General features: G+C 41.7%; 1 protein-coding gene across 1 annotated transcript in view; it reads right to left on the reverse strand.

The window, feature by feature from the left end:
• Positions 1-18487, reverse strand: part of kcnh2b (potassium voltage-gated channel, subfamily H (eag-related), member 2b) — an 81458-nt gene that overhangs the window by 33037 nt on the left and 29934 nt on the right. Inside the window, exons 3-6 of the mRNA XM_061266046.1 lie at positions 4206-4361; positions 3583-3796; positions 3075-3397; positions 2783-2994 (exon numbers count right to left, since the gene is read on the reverse strand). Coding sequence (XP_061122030.1) covers positions 2783-2994; positions 3075-3397; positions 3583-3796; positions 4206-4361 — 905 coding nt within the window. The remainder of the gene's footprint in view (positions 1-2782; positions 2995-3074; positions 3398-3582; positions 3797-4205; positions 4362-18487) is intronic.

Consider the following 18487-nt stretch of genomic DNA (forward strand, 5'->3'; position numbering starts at 1 on the left):
CCCAGGCTTGGTGGCCTTGTTTGCCCTATCACGGTGAGATTTCTTTTATAAGGCGTTTCACCCTGGTGGTATTTGGAAATACAATGAAATGTTATTTTTCGAGCATGTTCATATTTATTTTGCACAACAACGCCTGTCCCCGTGATCTTGATTCAAGGTATACGTTCAAGATGGCCGCCGAGCGATTGGACGCACCGTTTTCCATTTCAACTCAAATCAATTGCGAATGCCCCGTGGGACAGCGTCATCGTGTCCTTTCAAAGACAAAGCCCGGATTTACTTTTGAACAAGTCCCGTTATATAGAGCGTTGCAAATGGCCAAATCGATACCTGCTTAATGCTATTTGAGGGAGGCAGAAAGGGAAACAGATTAGTTAGATATAGATTAGCTGCTTGAGTTGAACAGGAGAGATGATTGGCAAAGTTGTTTTGGATAATTGCAACACATTTTTACTTTGTACATGACTCGTACGCATGAAAGCCTGGTTTATCAATTTGTTGTTGCAGATGGACGATGCTGAAAAAGTCTTTTTGTTCCAATTCAGTCTGATTGATTACGCATAATAATCCTTTTCACCTCGAGGAAAGTGTAAAGTGAGATATCAAAGTCACGGGTGTGGAGTTTGCATGCTCTTCCTAAACTTGGGTCCTCTCCAACTTCACCCCACATTCCAAAATCACGCATGTTCGTCTTCATCCATTCAAAGAATTTCAACACGTCTCGTAAAATGAATAAAGAGTAGACAAGTTGGAGAAACGAATAACTTCAAAACGCCGACAAGATGCTTTTTTACTTTGTGGGTCATTGAACTCACATGGGGGGGGGGGGGGAGAAAAACACTTAATCAGTCTGAGGTATTGAGGCGGAGCCACGGAGCGGGCAGCTAAATTACACTCCTGCAAGTTGAATGTGTCACATGCTCCTAAACTCTATTTCAGCCAATTTTACTGAGAGAACAAGCCACTGGTACAAAAGCATGAAAGGAGTTTTTAGAACTAAATATACAATAGTGCTCAAAACAGCCAATAATTACGAGGCGTGCGTTTTCTTTATTCCAGACAATACATGCATGCATAAAGGGGTAATAGTAACTAGAGGGCGAAGTCAAACCGAGCCACAGCTCGTGTCTGTCTCATCGGCAACTCTAAAGAGAATAAATGAAGTTATTTTCCTCCAGGTAGACTGAGAGCGCTTTTCATTGGCGAGATGAAAAGCGCCCACGTTTTCATTCATTTCTGCCCTAGTTCACAAACATAGCGCTTTGCCGAGACATTGCCAGAGGTGGACGGCTCACCATAACAAGTTCAACTCTGAGTCCGACCCTACACAAAAGAAAAAAGAAAAATGGGAAAAAGTTGAGCATATGTTTATAGTTTTCCCCTCTAGTGCTTCTTGACATGCTAATATTTCAAAATTAAGAAGTACTCCTGATTTTTGTAATTAGTATGTTCATTTCTTTGAAAATTTGAAGAACTACTTGCTCCAATATTGCCCGTTTATTAAATAAACATGTCCGACCTATATTTCACTTAATGGAATGCTGATGATGTCACGGCAAGTCTTCGTTGTTGAGCTTTCAGTAGCTTGAGCTAGCCTTGTACTGGTATAATGCAAGATAAATTATGCAATAATGGAATACACAATACAACCCTGTGCCAAAGAATATCATTACGCAACACATTTTAGCCAATGTCGATCAATCGCAAATTCCCATTGCAGCGTGCCTTGTTTGGAAATGGCTGTGTGCTGGGAATATTGGATGAGATCTTTCTTGCAAGTACCCTATTTGAAAATGCCAGATGAAACTGGATTCCAAATGAATCACTTTAGTCAATTACTTTTGCATGCAAGCAAGAAACACAAGTCAATATAAATGGGAGCTCTATAAGATACAATGGGAATGGAAAGAAAAAAAGGTCAGTCTTCCCTTGAAAGAGATTTTTATGGGGCGTCTAAATTATTCACTGGGATGCCGAGATCATGGAGAACCAAACACCTCAATGTGATGCTACCATCTTCAGGTCTGAGGTAACATTACAGTTCTGCTCATCACAAGTCAATTAGATTCTCTTCCACTCATGACACAGGCATGCAAAATTTGATTTCAAAAGTCAAGTCAAATGATAAAGTGTGCAACTTAAAAAAAAAAAAAAAAGTCTAGAAATGCCATTTGGAGACACAGCTGCAGCTGGAACATACTAACTACTGTATGGATTAAATCTCACACACACATGGCCCCATACACACAGAAAGCAAGTTGTGTTTTTGACCTTGCCATCTGCAACTCACATACTGTAGCATGATTACATTATTGTGTTGCATCACCAACTCTGGATTATTTTCTGTCAAGTACAATAGGAGGGGGGAAAAAAAAAAAAAGAGCATGATCGGATCAAATAATTTCTATTCCCGTTAGTAACTCTCTGTAGACTTGCCCTAACAGAGGGCTTAACTTAATCTTTAATATTGTTTTTTCCCCTTTCGATTGCTCACGCGGGGTTCCTTGAAGGTTGTCTGGCCGTAAAGTCATATTTAATTAAAATATTGTGGAAATAAAATGGCAGTCCAGCACGTTCATTCAACACAAGCACTTTCTTAGAGTTGTCATTGATCTGTCCCATCTTGACGCTCACATTGCTACACAAGAGCCATTTCCACTCAACGCTAATGTTGCGTGATGTTGTCGTGAAGAGCTTCGTAAAACGCAACATAAGCTAAGGCTGCTGGTTTGCGACAACAAATGACACACACTCCGCCTCCAGAAAGAAACTCAGCTCCTACCTGGGTGACTTTCTCCGTCACATTGTGCGTGCGGTCGATGAGTTTGCAAGGTGCAATGATGTCCATCTCCCCTGAGGGTAGGGCGATGAGTGGGTCGGGTTTGAAATCCACAAAGTTCAGGGTGATCTGAGGAATTTTGGAGATGGTACGGTACCGCATGAGGTCAGAGTCTGACGTGGAGTTCAGTATGTTGGACTTACTGTTCACTGCACCTGGAAACACGCACGAGATACAGAAGGGTTAAAATCCCATTTAAAAAAAATAAAAAATGTCATTCGTTTCGGCATCGCACCAGTGCTTCCCAGTCGGACACTGGTTCTCCGGTTTTTCCGGTCCCAGTCAGGCCTCATGGCCTCAATCTCGTCCACAGAGGATGCGCGCCTCATGCTGTGAAAGCTCTCGCGCGAGCGGCTGCGCGACAAGGAACAGTTCGAGCCAGAGGCGTCTTGGTTGAGGCTGAGGCGATGGTGGGGTGCTACGCAAGGAGACGACTGGGTGAGGGGTCCGACTAAGTGCGTTACGTGGTGAGGTGGATGAGGGGCTGTGGTGGATGCAGAGTCCAGTAAAGTGCAATGGTCTTCCAAGTGGTCCTCTGGCCAACTTTGTAGAGCTGACCTTGGAAACAGAAAATATTTATTGAATTAGGATGTGTAGACTGAATTCCAACTATCTCAGGGGTTGGATTAAAAAAATCCCCCAACATTTTCAGACCTCCATGTCGAAATGCTTTTATATGCCACAAGATGGCAGCAAAGCATTGTATTTAACAATGCAAAATCAGCATATTCTTGGAGCTCTACCTGCTTTCACTGATTTGCTCCGGGTTCTCCGGCGATAATGGAGAGAGGGGCAAGAACTCCTCCAAGCCGAGGGACTCGTGGCAGTGGTCGACCGGGTGCAGTGGCAAGGTTGTCGCGACGGGTATGTGAGCGGACTCTGCGTCATCCAGAGACACTTTACTGTTAGAGAGGGAGCGCAGCAGGGGAAGGCGTAACTTGAAGCCTCTGGGACGACCTGATGAAGAAAACAAGGAGACATTGATTATGAATCAAAAGAAACATTCAAAAAGGACAGCAAGCGGGTGACGCGGAGGGGGGGGGGGAGGTCTGAATCACGTTGAGCCAAAATAAGCTTTGAAGAGAAATTTAGGACAGTGGCATTGATTATAATTTAGCTCCGGAATTCAGAGCATGACTTGATTAACATTGTATATAGAACACTGAGTCCAGAGACAGTTCGGAACATTCCGTCGAAAAAAATAAATAAATAAAAAGGATTCGACTAAATCATATGACTTTGCAAAATGGGCCACCTGCTCTATGTGTGGATGAATGTAACACTGATCAGGGTGGATTACACTGATGATTGTTGCGAGCTTAGTTGTTTTTCTTATTTGTTTCCAGTCAAGCCAAGAGTTCCTCACCAGTGACGAGCCAGGTGGGAAGGCGATGGTTGAGCTCCTGTTTGGCGTCTTGCAGTGTCTCCTCAGTCATGACCTCAAAGTTGAGGATGAACATGATCACCATGCCATCTTCGTTCTTCACGGGCACCACATCCACCATACATAGGAAGCACTGACCTGCAGGGGGGGCAACACAAAACATTTGAATTTGACAACAAATGACGACTATATGAGTAAAGATCAACATTATGAGTCACTTTGTAACTATAATCATCAATACAAATAAATGTAATCAAAATATGCCCACCTAAGAAAAAATTTATTTGCACCCCTGGCTTACGTCACTTACCTGCATAATGATGCTAAGCAATCAACTCCACAAATACGCTAACAACCACAGCGGGCAAGATGGAAATCTTACAGCCGATACGGGAATATACAGCATGTCAGTCATTCATATCACATCATAGCTCGAGGGAACAGTGCGAAATCCGATTGGACGGCGGCATAATCCTCACAAAGGAGGGGGGAAATATGAAAACCAAAGGATTACACCATCTGGCTATATCTCAGAGTGCTTGTGCGTGTGTCTGTCTGCATGCCTATGTGCTCACGTGTAGGCTCATATTCATTCAAGAGCTTCTGGGTCATTTCCATTCATGCCGAGATTCATTAAGAGCTGCGATGTCGATTTAGGTGGCTTTTTAATAAGCCTGTATGGCACAATCACAAAGCTCCATGATAAAAATAAGACCTAAAAGTAGAATGTTATGGATAAAAATTAAAGAGAAAAAAAATGTTGGGACTCCTCAGTGTATTTTTCCAAGCGCTTCGGACATAAAGTGAGCTTTGACGTTCTGAGGGCAAATGCTATTTCATTTAAATGATCCCCTGTGGATATATTCCAATTCAGTGTGTACCAGCTGGTAATCTGACTCAGTGAGGCTGATTTATAAAAAAGCCAGAGGAGATTATCAAAACGCTCTGAACACGTTTTGAACAAAGTGCGACATAGGGCAAACTTTTTTATGGAGGTCCAGTGATCTGCTGATCAAACCACGATGTGTCCTCAATTATAAGGCCCGCAAAATGGCAAATTTTCAAACTGGGCCATCTGTTCTGTTTTGTCGGTTGGGTCATTAGTAGACAAGACAAAGAAACTGGCACCGAAATATAAGGTAGTTTTATTTAGCATATTGTCACAAATGTCATGATCAGCAAATTGGATTAGTGACAATGGCTAACCAGAAGATGCCTCAAGTTTTATTTAATGCAGAGAGGTGAAATCAATTTCAATGAATGTGTCAAACGTAAAAAAAAAAAAAAAAAACTCTTATACAGTTAGTGCAAAATATGGACATCTAAAATAAATATATATAGCACCTAAAGTCCTTTTTACTCATACAGAATTGACAATTGCACTTATTGCTGTGTGAATAATTATTTTTACACCGCTAGGTGGCAGGGCAGTACAACACATTGTGACGATTTCCCTGAGAAGTGTGGCCTGCATTGAGTATATATACCATAATCAGTTTGCTCCATCCAAAAAAAAAACAGAGTCTGTTGATCCGAGAGTGCCACAGCACTAGAATAACAAATGGAAAAATAAATCAAGTGTGTATATGTGGCTGTGTGTGACTCTCCGTTGAGTAAATGTCATATAGACTATTAATATTGGACTTGCAAACACTTGCGCCACAGATAATGGCCCAGCAGCTGTCCTCCGATAAGTGATATACTCCAAATACCGCAGACTCGCAAGGACACATATGAGCTGATATCAAGTTGAAACCTGGCACATTTTTCCAGATTGTTTCAGGATTAGAAGCAGTTGAAGCACAAACTGTTCCTGACATCAATTCATCAGTTGCACTCGCCTGTAATCGAGACAAATAACCATATATTGTGCTGTGTGTTTGTGTGGCCGATTTGGAAGCAGGATGGTAATGCACTTTTGCCATGTTGTGTATTTGTGTTTCATGTGACACTTCATCTTGTACTCAGTTGGTGGAAAATTAGAAGTAATGATGATACAGCTGAATAGAGGGTAAGATTGATTCAGGGGGACAGATGGGGGGGTTCCCAGAGCGAACATGTCCTAAATAAAAAATGGGCCCAGCTAGTTGTGTTTACCTAGGCCTGGGTGACTTTATAGAAAGACAACTGCCGTAAAAAAAAAAAAAAAGTTGAATTCCTGATGGGTGTTAGTGGAAGCCAGGTTTTTACAAGACTGGGATGATAACGTTCGCCATCATTGTAAGCATTTCAACCCATTAAAAAAGTACTTGAAGGAACAAAGCGGCATAAAGTCATAAAGGTAAGCAGAGCTGCAGTGAACGTTGGTGAATGGTATTTCCATAGAAATAAAGTAAAAAAGTTTGTATGCATTGGCCAAGGAATATAAAGGGTGAAGTAATAAAACAAAATCTTACTTTTATTCAATGTGGGCTCATTTCAACGAGAGGGGAAAAAAACGGTGTAAAATGTGCTCTAATTAGTTCCAAATCCAATAACACTCAAAGTCATTTCAAATTTAAGACAGCACACATGCCACCATTTCAATCTGCCTCTTATTAAACCCAAATAAAGTTCGGATGCTCGAGTAGGCTTTTCCTGACAACCGAGTATTTTTAATTACCACTATAACATAAAATACAGCCAAGTCCTATTAAATTCGGTCAAATATATCTCCAGCCATTACTCTAATAAGGTCATCCATAACTCTCACTAACCTCCTAAACAAACACTTGGAAGGACACACATTAATGTTGCATGATGTGGCTCTATAGTAAGAGCTCGAAGCACCCCAAGGGTCTTTTACAAAGCCCCTAAGTCCTTGAGATGACACGGATCAATAGTCACGCCCTCGAGGTGCTCCCACCAAAGACAGCAAGTAAAACTGTGGTGTCAAACGCTTTAGAACATAGATGGCGCGGCTCAACTCGCATATTAATAGACGAAATCGAGTCCGTCAAGCCTTTAAAAAAGAAAAAGCATGAACTAGTCCAGGGGTGGGCAAACTTTTTGACTCGCGGGCCGAACTGGGTTCTAAATTTGGACCGGAGGGCCGGACCAGGAGCAGATGGACGTAGGCGTTGTGTGAAGTCATATAAGCGACCTGTAAAGGTGATTGCATAAAAAATCTTGGCCTTTAGTAGGTAGTAAAGCATGGATATTCCAAACAATTTTTTTGAAAACAAATGCATTTATTAACAGCATTAAAAAAATAATAATTCACTAAAAAACTGCTATCAGTGATTCTCATAAAATACGACACTGTTATTATGAATAACAATCTCCATCACTTCAGTGCCTGCAGGTCAGATTAATGAAAGATGTTTATCTTATGAGATCACATCAAACGGCAAACATTCTGACCAAATATATCATCTTGAAGAATCGGTGAAAGCATACATCCAAATAAAGTAATCAAAACAGCAACACGGTGAGGGGTATCTGAAAATCAGAGCAGAGTTTTAACTCGCAAACACCTGGTAACAGAGGTGAGGAAACGGGAAACACCTCCTTAAAGTAAGCCTTAAGAACTTTACAGGTTAAGATTAGTCGCAAATAGGTGGTGCATCAATGTCCTTGAGCATCCTGCATTGTTTGAAAATTAGAATGGTCGCTAGTTTCAATCCCTGCTATGTGTACAAATCATATTCAAAATGCATTTTTTTACAATAAACTTGAGAGCCTCCCGTTCATTTTCAGTGGGAACAGTGTTGTTGGTTTCCCTTTTTTGCTAGTGCGTCATAGTCTGGAGTAAAATTTGTTGTTAGGCGAGATCCGAGGTGTTGGTCCGTTTACCTTGATCTGTGACGGGTTGATGTTGATGTGGATGAACGTCACGTCGCGTACGTCGAGCCAAATTGGCCACTCTTTTTTAACATTCGGCACTCACTTCTTTTTTTCGGGCCACTCATTTTAATGGAAGGATTCCATGGGAAGGTTTGTAGGTGGCTTTAGCGCAAAACTGCATCTGAAAGCTCAGCGCGCGAATTATAAGAATGCTGTCGTCAAAGCCCACGCTCTAAATTCGGGACTGATACGAATAGAGCGAGAGTGCGCCAAGTCCGTACTACTGAGTACGTACACGCACTTGTGAGTGTGCACCGAGCTTTCTGACACGGCTTCCGGTAGTAAATGCGCAGGCGAGCGCTTCGCCATCTACTGGGAAAACGCAGTCATTGCAGGCAAAATGACCACAAAAAAAAAGTTTAATAATACAATTTGTTCAGGGTTGGCGGGCCGGATTAAACGGTCCCGTGGGCCGGATGTGGCCCGCGGGCCGTAGTTTGCCCACCCCTGAACTAGTCTGTAGTTTGTCCTTTTAATTTCTATTTAAATTCTTCAATCAAACGCTAGGAGTACATTGAAACTCCATTTATAAATAGATTTAATATCAACACATCCCAGACTATCTTGGGATTAATTGAACTGGAGATACTTAACGCCATTAACCATAGTGAAAGCCTTGTTATTTAAAGAGAGGATAATGAGTGAGGGGATTCATTTGATATGTCTTCATCCCCCATTGTGTACATCTTGAATTACCAACCACGGGCCATGGAATAAAGCCGACATATTGCAGCACCTGGCTGAGACGTGCAATTAACACCATTTACCCGATTGTGTGATTGTCTAAATCAAAGCCTGCAATGGGTAAAGTCCTACAATGGAACAGCGTTATTATATTATCATATTCATAGCGTGCTCTTTGTGCCGTCACTCGGCTAATGAAATAGATGCATCATGCTGAATGTGGAATTGTAAAGCATAAATGTGTTTTTCCTCAAACCAGCGACACTGAATTATTCAACTGACGAGAGTAGAAATGCATTTGTTTGTATTCTTAGGAAGGGCATTTGTTTGAGAGGAGGCTTTTATTTTTACTTTGGAGTTTTCAAGCAGCAGATGCTCGGCTTTCAACTTGCCAACGTGATAGCTGAATGTGTGATTTTAGGTCAGACACGGCATCGGACTATAATAGGGGACGCAGTGTGTGTGTGTGTGTGTCTGTCTTCACAATATTCCACATGAGCTTATTTGAATGGAAAATTTGTAGGTCATCAAACAACGGCATTGTCAATGAACAGGTGGGAGGCGGGGCTTAAGCTATTTGCATAGAATCCAGCCAGGGCTTCATATACAAAAGTTTTGGTCGAGAATGCATATGAAAGATTTGATATCTCAAATGATTTTACTGGCAAGCAATACCACTTGCTTTCTTTGTATTATTATTTTTTTTTTTGTGGAGTAGAATATTCTGGATGCTGTATTGCCCTCCTCACCATCTCTCGCCCACTCCCTCCCTCCATGTTTGGATGTGATTACGTAACATCTCAAAATCTCTCCCGTGTTTCTGTCGGAAAAAGCAAGTCCATCAACTCCCACCGACCCCCTTTTCATGTATATGCGAGTATAATTAATTCTCAAGCAACATGGCAGACAGCAAACGGAGCTCAGTGACCTCAACGTGACCTCTGGACGAGCATGAGGGAACGATACCACATGTATACGACAAATTCTATAAAAGCTCAAAGTTACACCTTTGCTTACAACTGCAGTTTCCTGCCTGCTCATTTCCTAGCCAGACATTTTAAAAGCCAAAGCGAACTGTCAATGTGTGTGTGTGTGGCTCTTTATTGTAGTCTGTCACCAGCCATAGTTTAATAGGCAGTGTGATAGATACCAGAAAGCAACAACGCCAGCCTGAAGCTCAGCTGCTGCGGTTGTTATGTTCCATAAACTCAAAAGGATGCTTGCCTTTGCCATCCAAATCCAAACTGTCTTATTAGCGTTCTCCTCATCTTGTCCTGCGACTTCTTTCCGACCCTTCTTCCACCCCGCTTGGCCTCTATTTAGCTCGAGGTGAGTTTCGACCCCGAGTGATGCGTCGACTGTCACATCAATCCACATCTGCTTGAATGTACACATACATAAGAAATGACTAAAAAAGCTGCGTTCCTCCAGCTTTAAATGAATTGAATGGTTGCATTCCATTCCATTGCCGATATGCACTTTTAGAAATATGGCCACAGGAGGACGTTTGCGTACGAACCCAATCAGATCTCCAAATGGCTTTCCCCTTTGCCGATTTGTCCGCTTCTGGATTAAAAGCCTTTAGCGAGAACACTTGAAACGTTAACATCATCACCATATTTCTCCAGCCTGGTATATTTTCCACTTAACCATAACTATGATCCATAACCAATACGGCGCGACTCGACATATGAAATTGTCAAAGTGAAAAATGTCTTTTAATTATCGGTTATCGCGCCCAGCTATGGTAATATATTAAACGACACGCACTCTGTGGGCGGCCTGACAGGAAGCTTCAAGATCTAAGCATCACGTGATTTATGTACAAATAATAATCTCTACTTCAATGCTCTTAGTTAGTTATCCACATTAGTCCCTAATCATCCGACTATAGTTTCCTTTTTGGTTTCCCTCATCGCTCGCTTCATGAACGGCGGGCGACACGTTGTCATTGGAGTTAATGTCACTGTTCTATTCTGGGAGCTTCTAAAACATGTAACAGCTGCGGTAGATCACAGCCCGGCACAAGCCCGAACAAACTGTCGGGACTTTCAGTCCGTGCAACCTGTGGCCCGACAGCACATTTTGTATCTATTCAAATCGTCATCACATTTTACAGACACATAATTATCTTTCATTATGAAATCAAACTGTTTCTACTGACTCCATTTTGTAACTACCGTAATTTTCGGACTATAAGTCACGTTTGTTTTTTGATAGTTTGGGAGGGGGGGGGGTCGACTTATACTCAGGAGCGATATGTTTTGTTTCTTCACTTTTCTGGGCATTTTATGGGTGGTGCGACTTATACTCCGGTGCGATTTATAGTCCGAAAATTACGGTAAGCTACTTTGCTGTCATCCAGAAAGAGATATAGCGTCTAATTAAGTGTTAACGAGAGCACGGCTGACTGCTTTCAGATATCTAACGATGGACGGGGCGGAGCTCGTGACCTCCGCGCGACCTGCGGCAGTCTGATATATTGACAACCAGCCAAGATTTAGCATTATTTCAATGTATTCGTTCCCAGAGAGCTTTCGTCTCGCTCTCTGTGTGTAGCTTTGAAATAACTTTTAATGTTTCGAGCTAGGCTCTGACCCGAATTAGACGGTCAACTTTTAAAAACAGACTTGACAAGGTCGACAATAATGTCGACGGGCGAATAGGATGAGAAGGGAAGAGGCCATTATGGGGTGAGGTCTTGATGAAGCTCAAGCCCAGCGCAATTAAACAATTATCACAATGTCAATGATAGCGCTACAGGATATCACACTCACACTATCCCTAGGTATATGCAGAGAGAGCAATTTAATCAGAGCAATTACAGGCTGACGGCAACATTGAGATGAGATGCGGTCACGGTCTTGCTTTTTTTCTCCTCTCTTCATTCCAGCCTCCTCTTGGGCCAGCCAGCAGTTTGTCTTTCTTTTATTGTGGAATGTATCTCTGCCAACTCTATCCCGCGTTCCTTTTTTATAGTTTTATAAAAAGGTAGCAAACTTTCTAATTTCTCTGTTGCTGCAATATTGGATTTGGTTTTCAACTTTTTATACTCATCCCTTGGGGTGCAGTAAAAGTGTTTTAGTGAACAAACTAACTTAAAAAAAAAAAAAAACCGTACTTTGCTATATAAAAGTTTTTTTTGATGAAGATGGACTTGGATTTATGGCAAAAAGTTTCTTCTTCATTTCCTACTCTACATTAGAAATGTCAAAATTAATTGATTAATCGACTACAAATCAAATGATCAAATTAATCAGAATTATAAAATTAACTGCATCGTATTTTATTGATTTTGTAATCGATTGCAGACATTTTTTTAACTAAAGCTTGTCCAAATAAACCAAATAAACACTAATTGGGGAAAAACACATTTATTCAATTAATCCATGGAATAATCGATGGAATAATCAATTATAAAAATATCCGAGAGTGACATACTGCAAGGTCACAGGCTATAATTAAATTTAAAATCATGGTGCTACCACGATAATTTCTAAATACAATCGCATCATCATATTTGTCTCGGTTAATTTGTTTGGCTACTTCCTGGTTTGTTGTCAGCCGTGACAATTTGGCGTGTCAAATTCCACCATCGTGATGCAAAGGCCAAAACTAATATCTGCAGTCTTACTAATATTTCATGAGTCCTCCCCGTTGCCCATTTTAGTCTTGGCTTGCGGCATATTGCAGCACTTCAAATAGTATGAGGCATGCTGCTGACTGAGCAATAAAAAGTCATTTTGAGGTTTGAAACATTGTACACAGTCAGTTGTCGTATCATTTTCCGTTTTTGCATTCTGACGACGTAATAATAACGAGATACTGAATTTACACAAAAATTGGACTTCACCAGCGTGTCAAAAGCACGAGTTGAAGTGTGTTGAGGTTCATTTGCTTAACCGTGTGAGTCGTGATGCCGCTCTGGTTCCAAAGTGATGACCCTGCTTTCCCTCTGAGGCCCCAATTACTTAAATCAAACAGCTCATTGGCCTGCTTGGCCGAGCAGATCTCATTCTGTCACTTGCTGCATCTTTTACCAGGCACCCGATACCACTCGCTAGATAAGGTGACAACTTGTGGTTCTTCTTTCCACATCGACCTTCCTTACTTTTTCCCCCCACTTCTAGGTTCTACCCAAAAATATATTCTTGCTCTTTGTCATCACTCGTGAGCGTGTCAGAAGCCTGGATGGGAGACATAACGCAAATAAAAAGATCCCGGACAAATTGAACCCGTAGTGAAGACGCATTACTTATTTGGCCACTCTTCCAACCGGGCCGCAAGGGTCGTAGGTCACCGGCATGAAATGGCCCAGATAATGACGACTCCGATTGCAAAGACGCAACTTGACCCTCTTGTCCGAGCCGTATGAGTCAAGGTACTTTTTCGCCGATCTCATCTTGCGCTTCACATTGAGTGACGGGCCCGGGAGTGTGTGTCGGCATTAGTCGAGTGAGCGATCCCTGTGTGCCATCGTAAGTAAGATGGCAGTGACGACCCGCTGCCCGTTTGACGGAGGCCTCGAATGGCACCTGTCAGTCAGCGGGCGGCCAAGTGGGGCCTTCTCCATTAGCCTGGCTGACAGCGTGAACCCAAGGTATCGCTCGGTCCCTTGCTTCAGCAACTTTGAACCCCCAACAGCACACGCCTGAGCACCAGGCGCCAACACACACACACCTAAGCCCTTAACCTTGGAAAACAGCGACCTACAGTTGTGACCTGGATGATCATCATCTTGAAAAGAACCTGACATCTGCTTTAGCCTGTCAGATTGTCCTCCTCGCCCTCAAGCTTCAACCTCCGCCCTCTCTCTTGTCCTCTGAGGGCCATGCTTAATTCATGTAGTGCTTGGCTTGATGGAACTGGTAGCCAGTCAGCATTGATTGATCCTGGCTGGACTTCAATGATGAACAGAAGATTTGATCATCTTAAACTAAAACTATCGGCTTTTAGAGGCTTTAAATAAAGATGTGTGTAGCGATGCAAAGCAAACTAGCTCCCATTAGTCGGGCTACATCCGGTATTATTGCTGCGGAGGTCATTCCAGATCGATATTTGCTCTCTCAAAATTCATGGCGTCACTACGCCGAAGCTGTAGAGCTGACACGAATACAATCCCACTTATCTCCCGGAATCAATACATTTCATCAGCCAGTAAACACGCCGACATCAAGGTGGGATTTGACAACACACGTTGAGGCTCCTTGCCTGACTGAGCCACTTAAACGGCCCAGAGCACTTAAACATCAGCAGAACACCAAGTCAATCACCGGGATTTCATTTAAGGGCGAACCGGAGGTCCCGCTTTAAATTGAAGTTGCCCAAGCAGCAGCTAATCACTGACGCAAAAAAGACCTAACATGTTTTAATTTACAATCTGTGTATCCGTGTGGAGCTAATCTGTTTTAAATTCCCGGTGGAGGTAGATTGGAAATGCTGACGCCTGTGTATTATTCAAATCTAGGAATGTTTAGATGAACAATAACGATATTACGCAACAAAACCAACCGAGGCCTAAATGTCAAAATATGGATGACTAAGATTCAAAGGCTCTGTAAAATTACAAAAACAAAAAATAAAAGGCTAAAATTGAAAGAATGCATCCAAACGGAAATGATCATTTTAACTTGCTCGAGATGTATCTGCTTAATCAAGTAAGGCAGAGGGCGTAAGAGTTTGAAAGGTGGAAATTTCCCGAGAGACAGCTTCTGGTCGAATCCAATTTCCCTCAAGACTAACGGACCATTCCCTTAAATTACAACACAAAGACAGTCGTGATGAGACGACCGGATGTTCTCTCCGTTGACGAAAGAAACTCCACAATACTAAAAACGCATGAGCACTTTTGACACCCACTGTTTTTTTACTGTGTATACTGCACGGCACTTGAACGGCGGAAACATTCTTGTTGTCCCAGGGCACAGCATGAAGAAGTAAGGCCTAGACTCACGCACGAGCACATGCATGTCACCATTATTCATCGGGTGTATTGAGCTGTGACCTTTTAGAAACAGCATTTTTCCTCAGTAGATGGAGTGCCAGCTCTCCTCTCACCGTACCTGCCGCCGACCCAAGTGTCGGGAAAAAAAGCAAACGTGTGTAGAGAACAAGACAACTTGAGAAAAACACATTCATGACGTCATTTAACGCCTGAGTGAAAATAGAGACGCAAACAGTTTGACAGAGAACAAAATTTGTGATGTAACAGCAGATGAAGCTTCATGAAGCACTTGTGATATTTCTGGAAAAGTCTCTCATTTTTTTTATATCAAGTAGAAATGTAATACATTTCCATTGCACTAGTGTGTATCTTTAAACCAAGAGGAGTAAAAAAATAATAAAAACATTTTTTTCATGAAGCTTCGTTTTCCCATTATGTGCTTCATACTATTTTGTAGCCATGGGCAAAAAAATGGAGGGCAATAAATGCAACAGACTGCAAGTGCTCAATAATAGCAATTGCCATTTATCAACCAGCACCATGCCAGCCAACATGCTGTCTTAATGGCAGGTGTAAAATGCATTTGACCAGTTGACTGTGTGATAGCAGCTTGGTAATATCAACCGGAGAGCAATAACTTCTCCGCACGACAGCTGCGTGGTGGCCAGTGTCCTTTTTCCCAAAGCAATTGAAAACAGTTTGCACAGATTTAATCTGGAGTGCAGAGAGCACTCGGAGATAAAACACAACTGCACTTCAAGTCAAAACATTGATGCGTCCTTAGCAGTCGCTATAGAGAAGAGCACTTCAACCTACATCCATTTGTCTCACCCAACCCTGGTCAGAGTGAGCAGGCCATTATGCAAATAAAACATAATCCTAATTACAATGCAATTTATTTACTGCAGAGTTTGACAGTCAATCATTTGCATAATAATGACAAAGGGTCTCCGAAGGAATCGGCGTTATGGTTTTCTAAGTGCTCACAATGGGCAAAAATATCGTCGATTATAAAAGACTTCAGATTCCTTTCATAATGTACAACCTCTATATACACTTGAACGATAATTATGCTTCTTCCCACAGCTATAAATCGTGCTCCTTAGGTTCAGTACCACCCGTTCTCAGATAGCAATTTTACCCTAAATATTGGGGCAAAAATATAATAATAGATACTGGGGGGAAATAAATAATAAATAATAATAAAAAGCCATTTTAAAATAACAAATAATAGGATAAAAATAACAATAAATAATCAAAATATATAAATAAGTACCTGGGATTGATTGTGAGGAAATATAATATAATATATAATATGTTGACATACCATTTCATAATTGGATAGATCCATTTTCAATATTAAAATGTAGCAGTATCTGGACACTTATTTACTTTATATCTTGCACCGCTAACAGATGGCATTCAGAACTTTGTAGCAAACTGTGGCACTCCACAGATTGTATCAAAAGCGACAACACGCACTTAATGATGTGTTCAATATCGCCAATAGTCGGACAGCAATAGTTGCGGCCCGTGCACTAGCACCTCATTAAATCCGGATTCAAAATAAAAATTGCATGTCACCAACACACATTCAAGATGACCGCACAGCCAGTAGGCAGAAATGTTTCTCCATTTTCCCTTCATGTGTTCCCGTCATATTGCATCATCACTCAATAACATAAACGAAAAGTTCAAAAGAGTTACACTTTGGCAATTTTACACACTCCACGATAAAAGGCGAGCGGGAACATTCAGCTTTGGTGAACAAAGGAAAAGCCACTTTAATGACTGTCATATTTGAGATAATTAAATCGCAAACGGCGCTCCAATGCTGCTTCTTTTTTTTTTTCCATGACCAATTATCCAGCAACGGGGAACTCCGTTTGCTGTCCTCCTGTTTCTTATCTTTTCCACTGCGCAGTGACATTTAGAAAACAAGGTTTAATGGGATTTTCAGAAAAAGTGTACTCCCATATTCAGTCGTTATCATTCTAATGCTCTTCTGCTGTACTTAGCAATTTTCATTCAAATATTCTCAGAGAGCAAAGAGACTAGAAGACCTACTTAGCCAATTTGCTTGACAAAAGGGGACTTTTTTGGGGAAATTTAACTTCACAATTAGAAAGTTTCTTTCGAATCATTTCACGTCTTCGTATGATTAAAACATGACTGGAAAATCACTCCTGTTTTGCCCTTTGACCTGAGCGGGTATGGCGTATTCCCGATGAACAATAGAGAAGCCTCCCCCCTCCCCGTCCTTAAAGTGACTGATTGGACTGAATGTGGGATGAGCTGCGCTCAGCTTGGCGGAAGCTGAAGGTGAAAGCCAGTCATCCCGAACTGTACAATTAAATCAGAGAGTGGCGACGTGAATTGGTGGCAGCCTTTGGGAGCAGCCGATAAATGAGCGAGTGGCTGCTTCGCTGGGATAAAAAGACTTTATGGATTATGGAAGGCCTAGCAAAGCAAAGAACAAAAGAGACACAGAGAGAGTCCTTGGGCCTAACACAAGCACCTTCACCTCACCTTTTTTAGACCTGTCAGACATGCCTGATTTGGAAAATGTCTTCTTTTGAGTCCACTTATCTGGACTTTATAGTACCCAGTGTCTTCTCCAAGACAAGAGACGCTTATGGTCTTTAACTTTTGTTCTTCAAAGGTGAAAATTGGGCTGAGCTTGCATGGTTTCAAAAAAATGACGCAGCGTTGAGCCGTCAGTACAAGGGGGTCGTCTTAACGAAGCCTAAAGACCACGTTGCTAATTAAGACTCAAAGTGAGCATAAGCGCCATGGCTCATTAGATGAAGCCTAATGCACCTCTGACATTAAAGTTTAGCCATTCAGCAATATAAGCGATTCCCGCTTTTTTATGCCGTAGCGCCAATTATGCGCAGAAAGAAATCCATCTATACAATTCCTTGCATACCCTCGGAAAGTTTCCATTACCGCGATCCGCCTTGTTAGGGATTTAAGGTTTTAAGTGCTCTCCTGGGCTGCACCAAAACACATACGATAACTTAGAGGTTCTCCCTGCGGAGGCCTCTCTTGATGTCAGCGGGGGCACAAACACACATCGGCAGGCTCCGTGTGGACTGTATATGTCCAACCCCGGATTATCTTCACTCATTGTGTGTGGTCACTGTTGTGGTCTGGAAATAAAATAGAGAGTGGAAAGTGATGTGATTCAGTGTTATCACTGTTATGGCGAGGTTAGCATAATAAAAGCAAGGCCTCGAGTCAAATCATACAGTTTTGTTTTCCCGCTGAGTATTAAAAGTGTTTTTTTCGTCAAGACCAGAAGGAAAAGCAGTTGGTGTTTATGCATCTGCTAATGGCCCACAAAAATCAGACAATCATGCTTTTGCTAGACCGTTATTTTATTTAAACCAAATTTTAGGCTAAATTTAGTCTTTTGGACTGTGCAGTATTATTTTATTAGTGTTATATTGTGTCCACATTGAAGACCATTCCAGGACCATGACTTTCTCTTCCCGCCCGTCTTGAGAACATCTTTGGCAGATGAACTCTGCCATCTATCACCCCACGCGGTCCTACCATCTGCCACTGCTTATTTCCTTTCTGTCTTATCTGCCCTCACTCCATTTTATTCTTTTTATAAATTCCATTTATTCATATTAGTCACCTCCATTGCCTTTTATTTTGGATTGAACATAAGTTTCTGCATTAGTATCATATTATCTTTTCCATATGTGACGCTCATGAATAGGAAGCTTCCAGATAATGGAATGGGGTAATTGCCACGGAAGATGGACATTAACAGGGCTCATTATTATGATTTTAAATGCGT

Source organism: Syngnathus typhle, linkage group LG19 (assembly GCF_033458585.1).
Source record: "Syngnathus typhle isolate RoL2023-S1 ecotype Sweden linkage group LG19, RoL_Styp_1.0, whole genome shotgun sequence".
NCBI lineage: Eukaryota > Metazoa > Chordata > Actinopteri > Syngnathiformes > Syngnathidae > Syngnathus > Syngnathus typhle.